Source organism: Psammomys obesus, unplaced genomic scaffold, assembly GCF_907164565.1.
Source record: "Psammomys obesus unplaced genomic scaffold, mPsaObe1.curated_primary_1811, whole genome shotgun sequence".
Taxonomy (NCBI): domain Eukaryota; kingdom Metazoa; phylum Chordata; class Mammalia; order Rodentia; family Muridae; genus Psammomys; species Psammomys obesus.
Window position 1 is genome coordinate 2127888 of NW_026591598.1, and position 21435 is coordinate 2149322.

The window sequence follows — 21435 nt, forward strand, 5'->3', positions numbered from 1 at the left end:
AGCTTGCCGCCTCTGAGGACCTTATCTAATTTCTCACACGAACGCACACGCCAAAATAATAGTCTCCTTGGGGGAGGGGGGGGGCACTTACAGCCAAACCTGAGGAGCTGAGTTCAGTTCCCGCGACCTGCGGTGTGGAAGGCGGGAACCCACTCCTGCAAACTGCCCTCTGACCTCAACACCTGCGCTGTGGCACTCGTGCCACAAACAAATAGACGCCCACACGCAGAATAAAAATAAAAAGGAAAAGGGAGTCAGTTGTTAGAGAATGGATGGCTCTTTTCTGCTAATACACAGCTGAAAGAGGAGACGCAATTCACTAGGAAAAACTGTCACCTAGGTGTCCTTGGGTGTAAAATGGGAGCAGTGCATCAGGCCAATAAAAAGATGGAAAGCTCTTGCACAGTAGTTTCTGGTGGGTGATGAGCAAGGGATAAACCTCAGCCAACAGGCTAAAGCACCCGGGGGGCGTGGTCACCGGGAGTACTTTGGTCCCTGGCCCTCGCGCGGGTCACATGATTGCTAAAATGGCGTCGCCCGGTTCTCGGCTGCTCCTGGCTGCTTTCCTGTTCCCCTGGTGTTGCACGGCGTGGGTGCTGGGGCATCTGGACGCGCCTTCGCCGCCACCGCTGGTGCTCTGGCATGGGATGGGTGAGTGGGTGTGGGATGGGGCGTCCTTTCCCCGCCGGGTTCCGCATCGCAGAGCTGGGAGGGCGAGGATAGTGATTCCACAGCGCTCGCCTGGCCCAAAGTTTTCGGATTTGGGGGCTGCTCTGCCCTGGAGGGAAGGCAGCCAGGTGTATTTGGTGAGCACTCAGGAAGAGCTGTGCACGGCTCGGGTTATGCTGTCTTTGTCAAATCCTAGCAGCTATGGCGGCAGCCTGCAGCATCTCACAGTCAGGCCACCTGTCCCTGCAGAGCTGGGCAGAGCCCTCAGGCTTTGATTCTTTCCCATTTGAATATAAACCTACCAGGCACCTGCATGCCCTTCGTACAGCTACCTCACAACACCTGCTATGCCCGAGCATGGAGCAGACTGAATTCCTCACCCTTCCGGAACATGCTTTCCCGGGGGGAAACATACTATAAAGAAGTAAGAGCAGCATGTCGAATGGCGATGGGTGTGGTGGAGACAGACAGAACATCTGGAAGAAGACAGAGCCTGGGTTGTGAGCTTGGAATGTAGAGAGCAAGGGTAGGACAGGATTCACCCAGAGAGGGACAGCTGAGCAGATCTCAGGTGGAAGAGGCAGGACTCCAGATGGATGTGGTCAAAGGGACGGCAGATGCAAAGGCCCTGAGCTTGGCATATCAGTGTCCAGATGTAGCAGGAGCAGGGGGAGCAAGGGAAAAGAGGGTGGACACGTGTGCTGGGGCTTTTAAGACTAGTGTAAGAACTTGGAATTGGACTAGGAACTTGTGAGGAGGTGGGTAGCAGAAGGTGCCAGCTTTACATTTGCAGAGAATTGTTTGAGCCCAGTGTGGTGGCTGGAGCCTATAGAGAGCTAGTGTGGGAGTGTAATTCCAGCACTCAGGAGGCAGAGGCAGAGGCAGGAGGATTTCTGCAAGTTTGAGATCTGCCTGATCTACATGGCAAATTCCAGGTCAGCCAGAGGTACATGGGAAGACCCATAACTAATCATCTCTATTTAGCTAAATTTCAAAATGATGGGAAAGGAACGTTCTGTCTGTGACACCAGATGGCCGTGCAGACACTTCTAGCACTTGCTGAAATGAAAGCTGTAGTCGTGAGCTCTGGGGAGAAGTTTTCATAGAAAGAAAGGGATTGTGAAGAGTCAGCTCAGATCACAGGGAATTCAGGCGCTTGTCAAAAGACAACAGGCATTTTCTGAGGTTCTTTGGGAGCCAGGATTTTGGGTTTTCTTGAAGAATCTTCAGGAGATTTCCTGTGTGAGATTAAGCTCAGTGACCTGTTTGTTCTGGAGAGTCCCTGGTTCATCCTGTAGCTAGTCAGTTGTTTCTTTTTTTGTTGTCATAGATGAAGAGGGATCAGGGCCAGGCCCATTCCAGGGACCGTGGGAAGTGTACGATCAGGATTTATGGATTAAAGGCGTGAGAACCTGTCTGTCTTGTCCCACAGTGTCCTCATTTCTGTCGTAGTTGTTGTGTGGAGAATAGATTGTAGGTGTCACCGATGCTGCAAGGGGACACTGCAGACGTTAAGCTCCAGATGTGCTGCAGCTCGGAGCTGGACAGTGAGAGCTGTGTGGTCACAGGAAGTGTGGAAGTGGTGGAACTTTGATACACTTGAAGGTGGCATCAAGGGATTTAGATATGGCCTGAGAAACTAAGAGATGACATCACAAGTTTTGGCTTAGACAACTAGAAAGTGAAGTTGTTTGACCCAGGTGGGGTAGCTCAGACGTGAGAACCCTTGGGGTATGTATATGTAGTCTGAATTTTTAAAATCAAACAGGGTAACTGGTGCTTGCCACCCTCAGGAAGCTGATAAAGGAGGATGGTAGTTCCAGGCCAGCTGAGGTACCTAATCAGACCCTGTCTCAAAACAAAAGAGAAGAAATGGAGGTTCTGCTTTTGGACTTAATAACCTTAAAGGGTGTGTTGATATTATTTTGGTGTGTTGCTTAGTTTAATTTGAGGGCCATTTTAAAATTTAATTTATTCTTATTTTCTGTGTATTGGTGTTTTGCCTGCATGTATGTCTGTGTGAGGGTGTCAGATCTTGGGAGTTGTGAGCTGCCATGTGGGCTCTGGGAAGTGAACCCAGGTCCGCTGGAAGAGCAGTCAGTGCTCTTAACCACTGAGCCATCTCTCCAGCCCCCTTGAGGGCCATTTTTATTAAATTATTTTTAATTGTTGTATGTGAGTTTCTGTGTGTTTGGGGGGTGTACCACCTGCACCACTGCACACCTAGTTTTTGGCAGAGACAAGGTCTCATGTAGTGCAGGCTAGCTCAGAATTTGTATTTGTTGTCTAGACAAGAATGACTTTGAACTTCTGACCCAATCCCTTTCCCCGTAGTCCTCAAGTGCTACAATTAAAGGCTCATTTGAGCTCATTTGGGTTTTTTGTTTGTTTGTTTGTTTGTTTTGAGACCTTATCTTCTGTAGGCCACACTACCATTGACCTAGGTGTGTAGCCAAGGTCTCATTTTGTCCCTAATCATCACAACTTGGTGGATGTCATGAGGGCAGAGTGTTTTCTCCTTAACCTTCCCATCCTGTTGAAATTCTGTGACGATTCAAGTGCAAAGTGGAACAGTATGTCAGCCCACTGGTTTCTACTCAGTGGTCCCTTCGCTTCCTGTACTTTTAGGGTAAGGAAACAATCCTGGGACCAAGCTGAGGCTCTGAGCTCTAAGGCTCTCACTCCCAAGTTTACACAAGATGGAGGCCAGACCTTTCCCAAAGCTCCAAGTGACTACTTGATTAAAATTTGTGCCTCAGGCATTTCCCGGACCTTCACCCTGGTCCCTGAGGTTACATTTGTGGTACTACACCTGGCTTTCGCTTTTTTTTCTTCTTCTTCATATTTCTCTCTTTTGCTTTGAGATGGGGGTTCACACTAGCCTCTAGCTTGAACTGTAAGACCTGGGATCTCACAGCTCAGGAGTTCAAGATCTCGTTCTTCCCAGAAACTCCCCCAGACCAAGACTCGTTGCAAAAGCAAGAGGTTTATTAACCATTGAGCAATGGGGTCACCCCTGCCGGTCAGCAAAGAGTGGCCTCCGGAGACAAAGGCCTTTAGGTTTTTAAAAGAAAAATTGCGGGAGATTTGAAGTTGCAGTCTTGGCAATTTAGGATTGGATGAGGAAGCTATAAAGTAAGATAATTGGTTAGTCTTAGGTGCTCAAGCTTGGCCAGTCCTGCCAAGTGTGGATGCAGCTGCAATTGAAGGTGGGGGTGGTTGGCTCATCCTTGAAGATTAGGGGCTACAGACTTTTGGCTGGAGGTCAAAAGCTACTCAGAAGAAGTCTAGGTTTGTTGCTAAGAAATGCTATCTCAAAGACAGGAGTTTTTCTTTTTGCTGAGTGAAGGTCATTGCTTGCTTGCCTTTTTTTCTATCTGTCCTCATAGATAGGGTCACATTTTTCCATTCTCTGGAAAGGTACTAAGAGGCTTTAGCTTAACCTGAACCTAAAACTCAAAACTATAGGCTTTAGGTTACAAAGTTAGTCTAACTCTTTCAGAACTTCCAATCATCCTCCCTCTGCCCTCAAAGTGCTGGGACCATGTCTGTGTACTCTCTGTCTAGTTTTATAGTCCTGGGGTCATACCCGGGGACTGGTACCTGCTCAGTGAGCAAAAAGTCATTCAAAATCAAGGGTGAAGTGAATCGAGTTGTTTCTGGCAGTGTTTGCATCTCCACTGGGGCCTTGGTTCTGAACACAGAACACGGGGGCTTTTCACTGTGTGTGCTGTCCTGTCACAAACACCAACAAAATGGTGCCTCAGATACTCACGTTCCAGGCTGCTGAATGCTGTGGCCCCAGTGCTCTCACTGTGCATACAACAACTCGTGTAATGTTTCTTGCAAGAAACAAATACTTAGTATTTTCTTCAGCATGTGGAAACCAAATTAGCGCATCTCTCTTTCCTACTGTGTTCCAGTGATTAATTCTAAAATTGCCGTTTGAGAGGGCTGGGGAGATGGCTGAGTGGGGAAGAGAGCCTCTGCTCTGTAGAGAACTCCAATTTGATTCCCAGCACTCACCTGATGGCTCACAACTGCCCGCAGCACCCTCCTCTGGCCTCCATAGGCGCCAGGCATGCGTGTGGCACACATACATGCATCCCAGCGAACCCTCATACACGTCAGTTAGAGTAAGGAAAATCTTTTAATTTGCTGTTTAAGTTTCTTACTTGAGCTTCATTTAAAAAAAAAAAGAAATGAATTTTGTTTTGGGATTAGGACAAAATTTCCAACGGTTTCTGAAGTAATCACGAGCATGCTTCTGACATTTGTTATGTAAGCAGTGTTTCTGTACTAACGATTACAAAATCAGAATATTGATTCACTCTGAAGAACACCGAGGAAGTTCTGTGTCTTCCATTATCAACTGTTTGGCTAGAAGGAAATTCTTTGTTTTTGTTTTTGTTTTAAAGAGAGTCTCCCTGTGTAGCCCTGGTTGTCCTGGAATTCATGCTATAGACCAGGCTGGCCTTGAACTCAGAGATCTGCCTGCCTTTGCCTCCTGAGAGCTGGGATTAAACGTGTGTGCCGCCACTGCCAGGCTGCCCTCAGTTCTTTTTGAAATTTAAAGCTAGGGCCTCACTATGTAGGTCTGACTACATTGGGACTCAGCATGTGGACCAACCAGCCTGGTCTCTTGAATTTACAGAGATCTGCCTGCCTTTGCCCCCTGAATGCTAGGTTTTGAGGGTGACCCACTATGCAGAGATGATTTTTGTATACCATGATTTGATTGTATACCATAAGTATGGTTTATGTATACCAAATAATTGTCTTATAATAAATGTCTTTATGATTTGTTATCATTAAGTGTTTAATTTATATACATTCTTTATATACCCATATGACCAAGGTAGAATTTCTAAAGTAGGAAGGGTACTGTGTGGGAAAAACTGAGAAAGGGTACAAACCTTTAATCCCAATACTCAGGAGGCAGAGACAGGCAGATCTCTGAGTTTGAGGCCAGCCTGGTCTACAGAGCGTGTTCCAAGACAGCCAGGGCTACACAGAACTCTCTTTAGAACAAAAAACATAACTCTGTATGCTGCCTTTTCACATTCTTGATAATCCCTTTTGAGATGTAAACGTTTTTTGTTTCTTGAACAGTGTTTTGATTTATGAATTTCCATCATTGTTTTTCTTGGCTAGGGGACAGCTGTTGCAACCCCAGGAGCATGGGTGCCATTAAAAAGATGGTTGAGAAGGAAATACCTGGAATTTACGTCCTCCCTCTAGAGATTGGGAAGAACATGATCGAGGTAAGACTCCAGCTCGTTCCCTGAGGGAGCTGATGGACAGTGCTACTTGAATAACTTCACCTCGCAGTTTTAGCAGCAAAGCATGGTCCCATTGGTTTGGTTTTTATTTTATTTGGGGATGTAGGCTTTTGATACATAGCCCAGGCTAGCCTAGAACTTGATCTTCCCACCTCATCCTCCCAAGTGCTTGAACTGCCAGGTTGTTCCATTATGCTCAGCTGATACTCCAGTGGCTCTGGGAGGGTACTGACCCACGGCCGTCCCTGTCTTAGAGAAGATGCGATTTACATACGGTTCCTCCTTTTCGCCTCTCACTGCTCCTTTTTTTAGGATATGGAGAACAGCTTCTTCTTGAATGTCAATTTCCAAGTGAAGACGGTGTGTGAGATTCTAGAAAAGGATCCAAAGTTGCAGCAGGGCTACAATGCTATCGGCTTCTCCCAGGGAGGCCAGTTCCTGTAAGTACACTGTCACACGAGTTGATGTTTCTTTTGTTGAGATGAATTGACTGTAAGTGTTTGTAATTATTTAGCTTCCTGTCATAGAAAGGAAGTTACAATGTTGCTGTGTAGGAAGCTGTGTGGAACTTTCTTTCTCTCTTTGTGTGAGCCTATGTACGGAGGCCAAAGGTATATTCCTCCACTACTTTCCACCTTACTTTTTTTAGGAAAAAACTTCAAGATTTCATTTTTTTATTAGTTGTGTGTGTTGAGGTTGTTGAGGTGTGTGCACTTGTGAGGGCAGTGTCCACAGAGGCCGGAGAGGGCCTCAGGTCACCTCCAGCTGGAGTCAGGTTATTCTGAATGATCTGGTGTAGGTGCTGGGAACCAAACCTGGGTCCTCTGCAAGAGCAGCGAACACTCTTAACCACTGAGCCATCTCTCTCCAGCCCTTATTTTCACTTAATTTTTTTATTTTGTTTTGTTTTGTTTTTAAGACCAGGTTTCTCTGTGTAGCCTCACGCTGTAGACAAGGCTAGCCTCAAACTCAGAGATCCACTTGCTTCTGCCTCCCGAGTGCTGGGGTTAAAGGTGTGCACCACCCCTGCCAGGCCAGCCTGGTCTACAAGGTGAGTTCCAGGACAGCCAGGGCTACACAGAGAGACTTCTCTCTTTAAAACAAAAACAAACAAACAATTTCCTTCTAGCTGAATAGTTGATAACGGAAGACTCAGAACTTCCTTGGTGTTCTTCAGAATTATTCTTAACTTAATCAAATTTTAAACTACATTTATTTACTTTGTGTGTGTGTGTGCACATGTCTGCATGCCTTGGTGTGTGTGTGTGTGTGTGTGTGTGTGTAGGTCAGAAGGCAGACTGCTCTGAGGAATCATTTCTCCCCTTCCAACATGTGGGGCCCAGAAATGCTTAACCATCACTGGACATTTTTATTTGTTTTATTACTATTAATTACTATTGAGAAAAGGTTTCTTCACAAACCTGGAGCTTAGTATTAATAGCCTGGCTGATTGGCTGGCCACAGGGACCCTCTGTCTTTCCCTCCCCATTGCTGACATTACTGGATTACCGCTGTGCTAGGCTTTTTCTTTTTTTAAGGAGGAGCATACAATCCAGTGGATTACGTGGACTGCAGGTCAAGCACTTCAGTGACTGAGCCATCTTTCCAGCCTCTCTTGACTCCTTTTCTAGAAGACTTGTGTTCAGCCTTAGGGGAGGAAGATCCTGTAACTCTGGTTTGGGGACCCATGGTGCATTAAAGAGCTTATTCTGCCAGATGACTGTTGATACATTCTAATTTGACATCAGCGCTGACAGCCCCCTTTGATTTCTCCAGGAGAGCAGTGGCTCAGAGATGCCCAACACCTCCCATGATCAACCTGATCTCAGTTGGGGGACAACATCAAGGTAACATTCACCTCTTCATCCTCATGACTCTCTTCCTCTTTTCTAACCCGTGTCCATCCTGGGTTTTGTATTTCTTTTTCTTTCATTTTCCTTCCTTTCTTCCTTGCTTCTTTTCTTTCTGTCTTTCCACTTCTTCTTCCTCCTTCTTTTTAGATAAGGTCTTGGTTGGTAGCCAAGCTGCCCTCAAACTCTTAGTAATTCTCCTGCTTCAGTCACCAGATGCTAAGGTCATAGCATGAGCCACCACAGCCAGCATCACTGTGTGTGTGTGTGTGTGTGTGTGTTTTTAATTTAATTACGTGTGTGTGGGAGATAGGAGAGGGACTGAAGTGTTGGATTTCCTGGGAGCTGGAGTTATAGGTGGTTGTGAGCTACCCTGCATGGGTGCTGTGAACTAAGTTCAGGTCCTCTGCAAGAGCAGTACATGCTCTCAATCACAGAGCAATCTCTGCAGCCCTGCCTACCAGCTTTTTAAAACCATGTAAGAGCACTGGGTGGTGGCGGCTCATTCCTTTAATCCCAGCACTCATGAAGCAGAGGCAGATGCATCTATGTGACCAGCTTAGTCTACAGAGCAAATTCCAGGACAGCCAGGTCTTTACAGAGAAACCCTATCTTAGGAAGAAGGAGGAGAAGAAGGAGAAAGAAGAAAGAAAACATTTAGTATTTTGATTCGTAAGCTAAGTCAGTCACCCTTGTCAAATCCCACTTCTGCAGGGTAACAAAGTAGTCGACACCAATGGGGAAGTAGGAAGTTTCCCCGGACTGCAAAGCTCTGTAGCACACACGAATCATTGGTAGCCATCTTTTCTACTTAGTTGATGAGATTTCATAGAGGTAAGTGTTCCATCCAAATGACAGTGGTTGAGGAGTTGGGAAAATAAGTTGGGCTGTACATGTAGCTTGGTGCTAATACATTTGTCCAGTATGAGCAAGGTCCGGGTCCCACCGTAGCACTACCGTAAAGAGGGAAATAGAATGACATCCTCTGTTCTCTGACGTCTGTGCTGTGCTATTGACATTAGGCTTAGGCAAAAAAAAGACTGTGTAAGCTTTTTGTTCTAACCTTTAACACTATTCAGACAGAAGCACCTAGTTGAGGAAAAAGGCGTGTTAACTGGGACTAGACCTTGTCTCCTTGCTGTATATTACTGTCAACACATTTGACAACAAAAATGAAAGCTTGGGTGCAAACTTTATTTTATTTTGGTTTGTCTAGACAGGGTTTGCCAGCAGGGCTTCTCTGTGTAGCCCTCCCTGGCTGTCCTGGAACTTCCTCTGTAGACTAGGCTGGCCTGAAACTCTCAGTGCTCCACCTGCCTCTGCCTCCCAAGCAGTCAGATGAAAGCCGTGTACCACTACTGCCTAGCGATTTTTTTTTTTTATTTAAAAATTTGAAAATGCTTTATTTCCTATTCATGTGTTACAGTCACATCATTTCTACCCCTCTCCTGCCTCCTCCAATTCTTCTCACTCCCTCCCAAATTCATAACCTCTTTAACTATTATCAGTACGTGTGTGTGTGTGTGTGTGTGTGTGCGCGCGCGCGCGCGCGCGCGCGTGTCTAACCTGCTGAGTCCATTTAGTGTTGCTCATATGTCTTCGAACACCTGGGGTTGAATAACCCACCGGGGGCTCATCCCTGAAGACTGACCCTCCCACTCTTGCCTGTCGTTAATTAGCTCTTCATTTAGAGGTGTGGCCCTGTGAAATTTCCCCCACCCGCACCGGCGTGTCAGCTGGTGTTAGGTCTTCCTCAGGCGACCATATGGCTGAGACTGCCTGTGTGAAGTACCCCTGTCCTATGTAGAGGACACTGTTTCAACAGCAGCCATGCTGGTCTCCCGGCTCTTACAGTCTTTCTGGCCCCTCTTCCCTGAGCCTTGGGAGGATGTTGTGTCGTAGCTGTATCAGTTACAGCCGGGCACCTCACAATCGACTGACCTCTGCATTTTGACCGGTTGTGGATTTCTGTAGTAGTCTCCATCTGCCGCAGAGGGAAGCCTCTGTGATGAGGTTTGAGAGGTCCGCTTGCCGGGAAAAGCAGGCGCCGAAGTCTCAGGTCCTGGGAGCATGGAGATAGCTAGATCTCTGTCCTTCCCTCTCTCCCTCTCCCTTCCTCTTGTCTCTCTGTGTGAGTCTCTGTCTCCTGCCCCACCCCCATGTGTGTATGTTTTAGGGGATAAAACCCAGCATCTCCACACGTGAAGCAAGAGCTCTACCACAGAACCACAGAACCGCACCTTAGCTCCCATTTGGCCTAAATCCATGAGTTCCATACATGTGGATTCAAAGGTCCACAGAGGAGAACTCTTCTGGGAAAGGCCATGGTGTTTGTATGTGCCTAGAATCCCAGCTTAGGGGTTGGGGACAGGAGGATCATCCTCAGAGAGTTTAAGTTCAACCTGAACTGTATTAGACCCTACCCTATCTTCATAAAAAGAAAGAAAGGGACAGGGGTAGCACAGTGGGGACGTGGGGGTGGGGAGGGTGGAGGGAGACTATTAAAGAAACAGTTGAATCTGTACTCAATATGGACAGACCTTTCTCACTCCCTAAGGAACCCAGTGTAGTGACAATCCATGGAATATTTGTACTGTATTAACTGTCAAAAGTAATTTACACAGGATTTAAAGAACGAGGAGGTAGATGGATGAACTGTGACTTGGGAGGGGATGGGGACAGGGAGTCGGATGATTTCCTCAGGAAGAGGATGAGGCAACTGTGTGCATGTGACAGTTATGTTGCAGTCATATGTGGGTGGGCTGGGGCAGAGGGCTCCGGGGGAGTGCCAGGAGGAATTTGGCAATGCTCTTAATTCTCAACACTTGGGCTTATTTATTTATTTATTTATTTATTTATTTATTTATTTATTTATTTATTTATTTTAATTTTTTCTGGTTTTCATAGCGCCTGGTACAGTGGACATTCAGTGTATGATTGATTATTGGAGTACATCATAGCTGTCTTTTCGCCCACACAGGTGTCTTTGGATTCCCTCGATGCCCAGGAGAGAGCTCTCCCATCTGTGACTTCATTAGGAAGACACTCAACACTGGTGCTTACTCCAGAGTTGTGCAAGAACGGTGAGTTTGGGTAGCTGTCGGGTGCAGCTGGTGGGTACCGTGCTGACGTTCGTGCTCAGTATTCTAGGAGTATCACTAGGATAGTATCACTAGGATAGCATCACTAGGATAGCACTGCTTGTGATATCACAGGTGTTTGTAACTCCAGTCTCGGGGCCCCTATGGCCTCTGGGAGCCCTGCCTGTACGTGGTACACAGAAATACATACATGCAGGTAAAAACCCACATACATACAAATAAATCAATCTTGGGGCTGGAGAGATGGCTTAGCAGTTAAGAGCCTTATCTTCCAGAGGACCAGCACCCACATAGCAGCTCACAACTGTGTGTAACTCCAGGTCCAGGGGATCCGGCCTCCTCACACAGACAAAACACCAATGCAGGCAAAACACCAATGCGTATTTAAGAAATAACAATAATATATAATTTAAAAATAAGTAAATGAACCTTAAAAAAAAAAAATCAGGCCTGATGTGGTGGTGAACTCAGGACAAAGAGACAGAGGCAGGCAGATCTCTGTGAGTTTGAGGCCAGCCTGATCTACAGAGCAAGTTCCAAGACAGCCAGGTCTGCACATAGAAACCCTGTCTCAAGAAACAGTAAACAAATAAAATGAAAAATTAATAAAGCACTTAAAAAGGCAAAGAGAACAAGAGAGGAAATAAGAGCCAATACAAGTTGTCAGCATGTTTTCAAAAGAGCAGAAAGGCTATAAGAACCGTTGTGGTACAGCCGAAAGGTTCAAGGCTTCATTTCCATAGAAGGCACACTGCATGGACCCACACTGTAGGGACCCAGGGAGCCTGAGAACTGGGGAATTTATGGTAAGTTAGAAGGTTTTGGTAAGTGGGTGGGGCCAAGCCCGGACTTTTTGAAGACCTTAGGCAGGGACAGTCTGACGCCCCAGGTCCCTGACATCCGGGTGACAGCTTTCTTCTACCCTGGCAGAAGCAAAATGTATTCTTTCAGCAGCCTAACTGGAAGACCAGACTGAGAGCTAGCCTTGTTGTGTGCCAGGCAGTTTGGTGGGTCTCTCTTCTCTCTCTTGGAGCAAGTGACTAAGGGAGAAGTGTCGCTGGGGGTGGTGGCACATCCGGCCTTTCTTTCATCCCAGCACTTACAAAGCAGAGGCAGCCAGATCTCTGTGAGTTCTAGGCCAGCCTGGTCCACACAGCGAGTTCTAGGACAGCCAGAGCTATACAGAGACCCTGTCTTGAAAAACTAAAAAAGAAAAAAAAAAAGCAATACAAGATGTTCAAACTATTACATGCATGAGCTTCTAGATCAAAAGGGCTTGCTGAGTACTGTGTCACGGACAGAAGAAAAACAGACAAAGCTATACTGCCATGCGTTCCTGTAAAATTTCACAGCAGCACGCCTGAAGAATAGATCCCAACCAGGATGGATCTGGGGACACCAAGGTCCCTACAGCATTGCTGTCACCCAGAAAGCAGCAGTGAAGAGCTTTGTAACCTGAGGGGAGATGTCAGCTAGGCTCAGATCCTGTATGACTGTATCAAGGAATGACCTGGTGTGAGGGGAAATGGAGAGCCTCGTTCTGTCATCAGCTGGCTGTTGGCTCTCGCACTCTGAACCTCTGACGTGAGGTACTGAGAGTCATTTTTTAAAGTGAAGCAGGTTGAGGATAAGTGCAGGCTGAGTTCCCATTAAGTAAAAGGTTTGGCCTGTTACCATAGTTGGTTTGTGTTCAGCTTTCTGTTTCCTTTCCTAGTGTTGTCATTGTGTTTTCTCTTTTAGCTGCAGTTGTAAAGTCTTTCATTGATAATTTCATCAAACACTGCATTACTATTTGCCAGACCTGGTTGCAGGCTTTGTAGATACCATGGAATCTACGAAGGGGCAGGGAGACGGGTACCTTAGATGGAATCTGTTAAGATGCAGGCTGCAAGTGATGACTGGTTCCTACACTGGGTACCTTTAACCTGGGGTGTGAAGGAGGAGATGGAAGGAACGTGGGAGAAGCCAAGAATGTATAACATCCTTGCTGTGCAAACAGGAGGACCCGGGTTCAGATTGCCAGCACCTCTGTAAGAAGCTGGGCACAACGGCACATGCAGCTGCAACCCCAGCCCTGGGAGGCAGAGACAAGTGGATTCTAGGAACCTGCTGTCCAGCCAGCCTACCACCCTGCCTCAGAGACTATGGTGCAGAGAAAAAGAGAACGCCCAGTGTCAGCTCCACAGGAACAACAGGATGGTCCACACATGCACCCATACGAACACACACATGTGCCCACACAGACACACGAACATTACTGGGGTTCTGTAACATCTGGGTTCCCAGTGCCTCAAGGAGCATGGTGGCTCACATCTGTAATGCCAGCAGAGCTCAGGAGGGTGAGGCAAGAGCATTGCTTTGAGTTTGAGCGCCCCATTGGCTACACTGTAAGGACCAGGCCAGTGAGAGTTAGTAGCAAGACCTTCCCTGGCAAAAACAAACCAAAAAAGTCAGCTGTGGTGGTGCACACTTGCAATCCTAGCACTGGGAATAAGGGGCAGGAAGTGTCCATTTAAGTCTATGCTGGGCTACATAGTGAAACCCCGTCTCAAAACACCAAAGTGGCTAGACTTTCCTTCACTGCTGTGGTGTGACTAGATTAGCCTTTTCCGGTCTCCCCTCAGCGGGACACGTTGATACTGAGAGTGCACACCAGTTCTTCTGATTGTGAACCTCCCCAGGCTCCTTCTGCGTTTGCCCAGCCCGTGCCCTCCGAGCTGTACCACTTCCATCACGCCCCTCACAGCGGAATGGCCCTCATATCTTCCGCCATCACCTTAGCTGTAAACTTAATGATTGTCCTCACACTTACCCTTAAGTCACCGGCCTCCTGAAATTCTGGTCACCAGAAAGCTGGTCTGACTGGGTCCAAAGACGTCCCTCATCATCCCTTTTCACTGTGTTGAAGGAGCCATGATCGGTCACCTTGGAAAGGTGTGTGGGTGTTTTTACCCACACCCACCCTTGAGGCTGGTCCCCCACCCACAGTGTCCTCACCACTCCAGCCTCCCTTCGCCTAACACGCTCCAGCAGAGCTTGTCTCAGATCCTGTATGAGCCCAAGTCGCTTAGCGGACCCCTAGTATAGAGCGTCTGTCTGTCAGAGGGTGTATAGTCCTTCAGGGGAAGAGTAGTGAGCAGCAACACCTAAGCCTTGACAACATCAGTACAGTACGGTATTTCATAGATGTTCACAGTCTGTTGAACTTCTACTTTTGCAATGCTGAAAGTCAAACCCAGAGGCATGTGTGGGTCAGACAGATACTATTATCTGTGACCTAACCCTTTAGCTCTGAATTCGTTATTTATTTCTATAGTAGGTATTTTTATTCCGTTTGCGTGTTTTACCTGTATGTATGTGCACTGTGCGCATTCCTGGTGCCTTGGGAGGACAGAAGGTCGCACGGGAACACCAGGAACTGGAGTTACAGAGAGCTGCGAGCCATCATGTGGGTAGGGGAATCAAACCGAGGTCTTTGGAAGAGCAGCCCGTACTCTTAAACACTGGGCTATTTCTTTAGCTCCTAGCTCTGAATTTTTAAGTATCAGTGAAATTAAACTTCTTAGAGCTTCCAAATATATGTTTTTTTTTGAGACAGGGCCTCATTTTAGCCCAGGCTGACCTCAGATTTACTCTGTAGCTAAAGATGACCTTGACCTTTTGAACCCTATGCCTCTGCCTCCCAAGTGCTTGTCCAAATACATTTATAAACAGATTAGAGAGTGTCCTGATTACTGATAGTCACACAGAGGTGGCAAACATCATCATCCCAGTCTGAGGAAGATGAGGAAAAGGATGACAATGGAGAGGAAGAGACAAAGGCAGTTGAGTCTTATGGGATGAATAGGAAGCAGAGAAGAGGGAGGGAGGTGGGGCTGTGAGAAAAGACAGCCTGGACCACTATAATCAGGAGGCCAAGTATTGACATATCTCTTCTCCAAATCTTTGGCCTTTCCGTATCTACCAAATGGCTTGTCATTCTCTCAGCAAGATGTTTCATTGACATGTCTAAGTATTTCCTGCTTAGAAGGCAAGGCCTGAGACTTGGGGCTTTGGTTTTTCATCATTTCAAAGTCTCTTGGTTGCCTAGGCCCTGGGGCGTGCTTCGGGCATGCTGGCCGAGAAACACCTAGGCACGATCATTCCTTTCCTTCCTCAGCCTGGTGCAGGCACAGTACTGGCATGACCCCATCAAGGAGGATGTGTATCGCAACCACAGCATCTTCCTGGCAGACATAAATCAAGAGAGGGTAAGCACCCAAACATGCTCATGTAGGCATCCCTTTCTGGCCATCAGAGAGAGAGCAGCAGTGACTGTTTATGAAAAATACCCTAGGCAGAAGCCAGGAGCCACGGGTTTTGTTTATGAGAGGCTGTGCTCATGAGTTTTGGTTCCTTTTAGGGTGGCTGGGCTGGGACTCATCTGGTCCTCCTCCTCCCTGAAGTCCTCCCCTTCCTTCATGTTGAAACAGCAGGATGAGGTTATAGTAGGTGGCCCACTGGGCAAAGTCAAAACTCAAAGCTGCTGTCTTCACAAAGGACATCCTCCTGCTGGGGTCCTTCAAGGCTGGTTTCCTCACAAGAGACTTAGTTGAGAGACTCTGGGAAGGGCATGGGCTGTGCCCAGGCACGACCATGGTTTGGGATATTCTGGCAGAATCCAGCCTGGGGTTGACGACAAGTCAGTCAGAAGGGTTTTAAGGAAGGCTGAACTTCCTGAACCCCCCTGCCAGGGCTTGACAGTAGTGAGCCTGCAGTACTGTCCTCTCTTCTTCCAGAGTGTCAATGAGTCCTACAAGAAGAACCTGATGACCCTCAAGAAGTTTGTGATGGTGAAATTCCTCAACGATACCATGGTGGACCCTGTAGACTCTGAGGTGAGACGCGTGGCAACAAGAGGTGAACGTGGTGCTGACCATAGCTGCTTCGGGGGAAAACCTGTCTCACCACCAGCCTTCACTGTAAATGGGACACCAGACTGGCTGCTATCCTCTTGTTGCACCCCTAATTTTATGTAAAAGCATATGGCTACATTCTGTGCAGAAAAGGTTTACAGTTTTAATAAGATCCTCAGAGAACCGTGACCCAGAAAGGTTCCGAATCACTAGCCCCATGTGTAAACCCTGAATTTGATGTCCAGGTCTGCTTTGATACAGAGTGACCGATCTTTCTAGCTTTGTCACCCATATTTTAGTACTTGAGATGTCCCAAGCCAGTTCGTAGGCCTCTCTCTCTCATGCCTTGTCTTCTGAGTGCTTTTCCCTGGCTTTTCCACCTAAAATCGTCCTGGTCTTTTGTCTCGGCCAAGTAACTGTCATTCCTCTAGGACACCATCCCTACTCCCAGATTCTGGCTCCCTCCTTTTAGAGGGGGGCCTTACTTTGTAGCTCGGGCTGGCCTTGAACTCGGAGTGATCCTTCTCCCTCATCCTCTGGAGTGCTGGGATGACACGTGTGAGCAACCAACAGCTGTGTGAGTCACCAACCTCAGCTGAAGCTCTGCTCACACTGTAAGATCACAGGGGAGGAGGAGAAGGCAGCCCAGGGGCCAGATCTACTGGTGGCCTTGTGAGCTCTGAATTTTCACATATGTAAACAGAGAAAAAAATTAAATACTCTTTTCCCATTTTTTTTATTTTAATTTTTATTAATTACACTTTATTCACTTTGTATCCCCCAAAATTAAATATTTTATGGAAACGATATGAAAGCCTAATCTCCATGGCTACAGAGGCATTTTGTTAGAAAATCCCTACTCACTCCTCACACACACTTTTTTGCTCCTGTTGTGTCACAGTGGCAAATGAGCAGCTGCAACCATGTGATTCCGGAAGTCTGATGACCCGGTGCTAAACAGTGAGTTGGTTCTGAACCTGCTCGACTGGGAGCTTCTTGGGGAAAAGAGCTGGTATATTCATCCTTGAATGACCGGGGCAGCGCAGGGACTTTCAGGGTTGATGCATTCCTTAAGGAAGGAAACAGACGTTATGGGGAAGTGGAAAACTTCAGAAAGAGTAGCTCATCCTTCAGGACTGACCTTTAACGCATGCTGGCACATGCCCATAGCTCTAGCATTCAAGAGGTTCAGACAGGCAGCTTGCAAGGTGAAGACCAACCTAGGCCACACAAGTGACTCACAAGTGAGTCGCCCAAACCAAAAACTCCATTCCCATTCTTCCTTCTTGCCTGCTCTGTTGGCTCTATTACAGTGTTCGCTTTGCTGGTAGTTTTCTGTTAGCCAGCCTCCAAAGATTTTTGAAAGGGTGCTGTGTAGATGACTGACCTGTTTCTTCGTTCTCTCCTGCAGTGGTTTGGATTTTACAGAAGTGGCCAAGCTAAGGAAACCATTCCCCTCCAGGAGACCAGTCTATACAAAGAGGTAACACAAGGATGTGCTGCAGGTTGTCCCCGGAGTTGCGGGGTTCCGTGCGGCAGATCCCTGCCTTGTCTGTCCCAGAGCACCCAGAGCCCGCAAGCCCTCTGACTTAAGGCCATCGTAGGCTGTTTTCACACCAACTTCCTGGGTGCTGGTTTATAGATTTTTACTAGAGCCTCAGACCTTTGCCCTGTGGTTTTTAAACAGGAAAAGAGAAACATTGTTATTCTCCACTGTCTGAGGGGCCAGGAATGCAGCTTCTGGATGGAGAACGGAATCAAAGGTCCTGGATCTCAGGAACCGCTAGAGAGCTTTAGGGCAAGTCCTATGCACTAGGCTAGGGTGGGGAAATAGTTTTTCACTGTGTCTTAAAACGGATTAGCTCTTTTAGAATGAGACTGTCAGTATTGGGAGTTCCAGAAGCCCTTGATGATACCGAAGTGTTCCAGCTCTTGCTTAATCTTCTGTGCTAAGCACAGCAGAGAACCAAAACTGGCCAGAGACCACATTCAAAGTCAGCTGTAACTTGCAGACGTGCCCTGGGCAGTCTAGAAGCCCATGAAGGCTGGGCTGGCGGCTGATTGGCAGGCAAGTTCAGGTGTCCGGCGGCAATTCTCCAGGGAGGAGGGGAGCCCAGAATAAATGATGAGTCTCAGGTGGCCACGGTGGAAAGTTGATAGTATCTTCCAGCACACACCCACTGCACGCTTAGTTGAAATAAAGGATTTATAAACCTCGGCAGTGAGAGGGTTTTTGAGGGTGAATATGTTTGATTTGCTGGGGTCAGGAGTGTCAGGATGCTTGATCTATATGTAGTGAGTGGTACCGTGCCTCATTTTACATGCAGTAGCAAGGTCCTGTCATAAGGAGAACCTAGTAGTTAATTATCCTATGGGTGGGGGATCACTTAGAAGATCAAGACACCAAGACATGTTATTAGCATAGGGTGGGTAGATCCAGGAATCCATAGGTGCCTGCCAAACAGGTTTTCTTATCAGGAAAGCATCTGGCCTGTAATTTTCTGAGGACTATGTGGTGCTCCTTATAAGATCTGGGATTACCAGATCGGGTGGAGAGAAAACCCCAATAAGAAAAGGGGGTCCACTGTCTTAGACCGAGCTCAAGGCTATCTGGGAACATGAGACTTCAACCTCATCCAGCCAAGGTCCATACAGCATCTTTAAGGTTTTACTTGTGAAGGTTTGGAACTGGCCTCCTTTATAGTTAGTTTACTACATATCCCAGAAGCCTCTAAGTAAATGCAGACATGACTGAGGTATTATGTTGTGGCAACCATAGACGGAGGTGTGGACTTTGGTGGTCTGGGGGCATGCCTTAGTCCAGTCCATGTGCTTAGGTACATGATTTTTGGGGTTGTTCCCCAGTACCAAGAATAAACCTATCAATCTGGCATTGACAAGGAAACTCCTTCAAGGTCTGAACTGGGGCTGTTAGGGATTCTGTTTAGCAGCAGGTCGGGTTACTCAAGCAGAAGTTGCAGTGTTTCGCTACATCCAGATACTGTTTGCCATAAACTAAGGAATTTATGCTGGAGATGGACTCACAGATGCCAAGGACCACACCTGAACCACACACCTTTTACTGCAGTTTTTCCCACATAATTTCAGAGGCGTATTTTCCTCTGCTCTTCCCATGTGTATGGTGTCGCAGTTTGGATGAGGTAGAAATGAAGGGAAGCTAGGGTCTGGCCGCTTTGGAAATTGCAGCCAAGATCTTCCTGATCGTCAAAGTCGGGGTAGACAAGCAGCGGCACTGTTCTGCCCTTCTAGATTGTCTCTTCCCATCAAGAGACTGACACCCTGGCAACTGGGGGACGACGCTGTAACTGCAGGATGCTAACATGTCCCAAGTTCACTGCCCCAAGAATGGGCTGTATCTTGAAACATTATTTGGTTGGTTAATTTTCTCTTTCGCTCAGCCCCCCTTCACTATGATATTCTGGGCCAGTTTTGTGTGTGACTTGCCCAGCTTTTCAGAAAGCTGACTATAGGCACTGAGGAGCAGCTCAGGAGCAGGTCCTGGTTTTGTTTTTGTTCTGTTTTTTTTTTTTCCTATCATCTTGCAGGAGTTGGGGGGTGGGGCAGAACAATCTCAGCTACTTGTTTTTTTGTTTTTTAAAGACAGCAAGCATCCTCTATGTAGCCCTGAGTGTCCTGGAACTCTCTCTATAAACCTGGCTAGCCTTGAGATCCACCTGCCTCTGCCTCCCAAATGGTGGAATTAAAGGGGTTTGCCACTGTGTTGGCGTACTACACATGTATTATTTTTAATGCTTAGAAGCGAACTGAAGGAACCAGGAATGGTAGTACATGCTTTTATAATTCTGGCACTCAGGAGGCTGGGGCAGGATTGCTGCAAGTTCGAGACCAGCTAGGGCTACAAAGTAAGACCCTGACTCAAACAAAACAAAGACCTGAAAGGAAACATCTTTTTTTTTTTTTTTCTTCAGCAATATACCTCTATATTGATGTAGCTTATATATTGAAAGTGTATCTTGAGACTAAATGTTAACATTCTGTTTTAATCTAAAACCTTTCATTAAACCTCTTGGGTTCATTGTGGCCTTTCTCTCTGCAGGACCACCTGGGACTAAAGCAGATGGACAAAGCAGGAAAGCTAGTGTTTCTGGCTAAGGAAGGGGACCATCTTCAATTGTCTCGTGAATGGTTTAATGAACACATCATACCCTTTCTTAAGTGAAGCCCTTGTACTCTGCAGCAGAGTTCAGGAAAGCACAGTTCTTCTAAGCCATGCAAACAGTTCTTCATGCACTGAGCTCTAATCTAGCTTACCACCAGCCCTGCTCTCCTGTTATCATCTAACATGCCCTACTTGGAAAGATCTAAGATCTGAATCTTATCCTTTGCTGCCTCCTATCACCATATGGTGTTGAATTCAAATTTAATTAGCTAATAACCATGGAGATTGTTTTACAACCTTTCGATATGGTTGAGCTCCCTTTTAAGAAAGAGTCTGCTGTTGGCAGATCAGTAATTGTGACTAAAGGAGATGGAAGAAAGTGAAGCAGGGCAACAAGCTTGAGGGCAAAAACCCATACAAATTTGGAGCAAATAAAAGCCTGTTGGTACCCAGTCCTGAGATGCTCACACAAGCACTTCTCTGCCCTGCTGGTGTGGGCCGCGCTCAGACAGTATCACCTGTGTGATGTTTCTATGTCGGTTAAGGCTGTTTTCCCGTTTAAGTGCTGCCCTCTAGTGGCACCTAGCAGTCACTCCACAAGCCTACTGTCATGCCCCCACAGAACTCACCTAACCCTCAGTAATAGAATTAGCCACAAAAGAGGGAACAGCCAGCAGGGTTGCTTAAGTGAAGAAACGCACTTTTGTTGTTGTTTTTTTGTTACTCTGTTTGAGACAGGGTCTCACTAGCCTGGCTGGCCTGGAACTCACTGTGTAAAGCCGACTGGCTTTGAACTCACAGAGATACCTGCTTCTGCCTTCTGTGTGCTGGGATTAAAGGCTTCACCACCACACCCTACAGCAAAGTGTGTCTTATATACCATGAGATGGTGGGGGAGTGAAAACTAGGTGGCTGTTCTTGGCACTCCATTCTTGGCTAACTGCCCTTAATGTTACAAGTGGCATAAATGTCACTGACACCACTGCAAAGACTGGGGGAAGCAGTCTGAAGAGATGGGGCTTTTATACCTCTACCCTAAGCCCTGTTTACCAGCATGCTGCACACTGCTGCTGATTTGGTTCAGGAAAATGATTGACGAATATTGTAGACTTCCTTTTCCCCCTGGAGACCAACCCACATTGAAAACTGATGTTGACTCTTGTGGCTAAAGAAGAACATCTATCCACCGCTTCCAGATTACCTGAGCACGGGCCCTCGAGCACCCATGCTGGATGATTCCTGTGGAGTAGTAGTTTGGAGAAACGAGTGTTTTCATGAAAGCACCTATGTCAGCACTGCAGCGTCCACCCGCTGCCAGTTTTTCCTTTTCCTTTCTCAGAACTATTCAATAAAAAGATGAGGGTTAAGGGTAGGAAATGGGAGGTTCCATGAAAATAGCTTTATAAGGTTGTCTAAAATAAAGAGTAGTTTTCTTATCTTTGGTGTCATTTTCAGTATGTTTTTACGTCTCAGTACAGAAAACATCAAGTGACTAGC

At 46.9% G+C, this 21435-nt stretch overlaps 1 protein-coding gene across 1 annotated transcript; it reads left to right on the top strand.

Annotated features, from left to right (window-relative positions):
- The first annotated feature begins 519 nt into the window (after window positions 1-519).
- Window positions 520-21374, top strand: Ppt1 (palmitoyl-protein thioesterase 1). The gene is made up of 9 exons (XM_055610861.1): window positions 520-651; window positions 5824-5933; window positions 6264-6391; window positions 7728-7798; window positions 10782-10884; window positions 15062-15152; window positions 15681-15779; window positions 17209-17280; window positions 19876-21374. Exons 1-9 carry the CDS (start codon window positions 528-530, stop codon window positions 19996-19998), a joined length of 921 nt encoding a protein of 306 aa, XP_055466836.1. The 5' UTR covers window positions 520-527; the 3' UTR covers window positions 19999-21374.
- The last annotated feature ends 61 nt before the right edge of the window (window positions 21375-21435 follow it).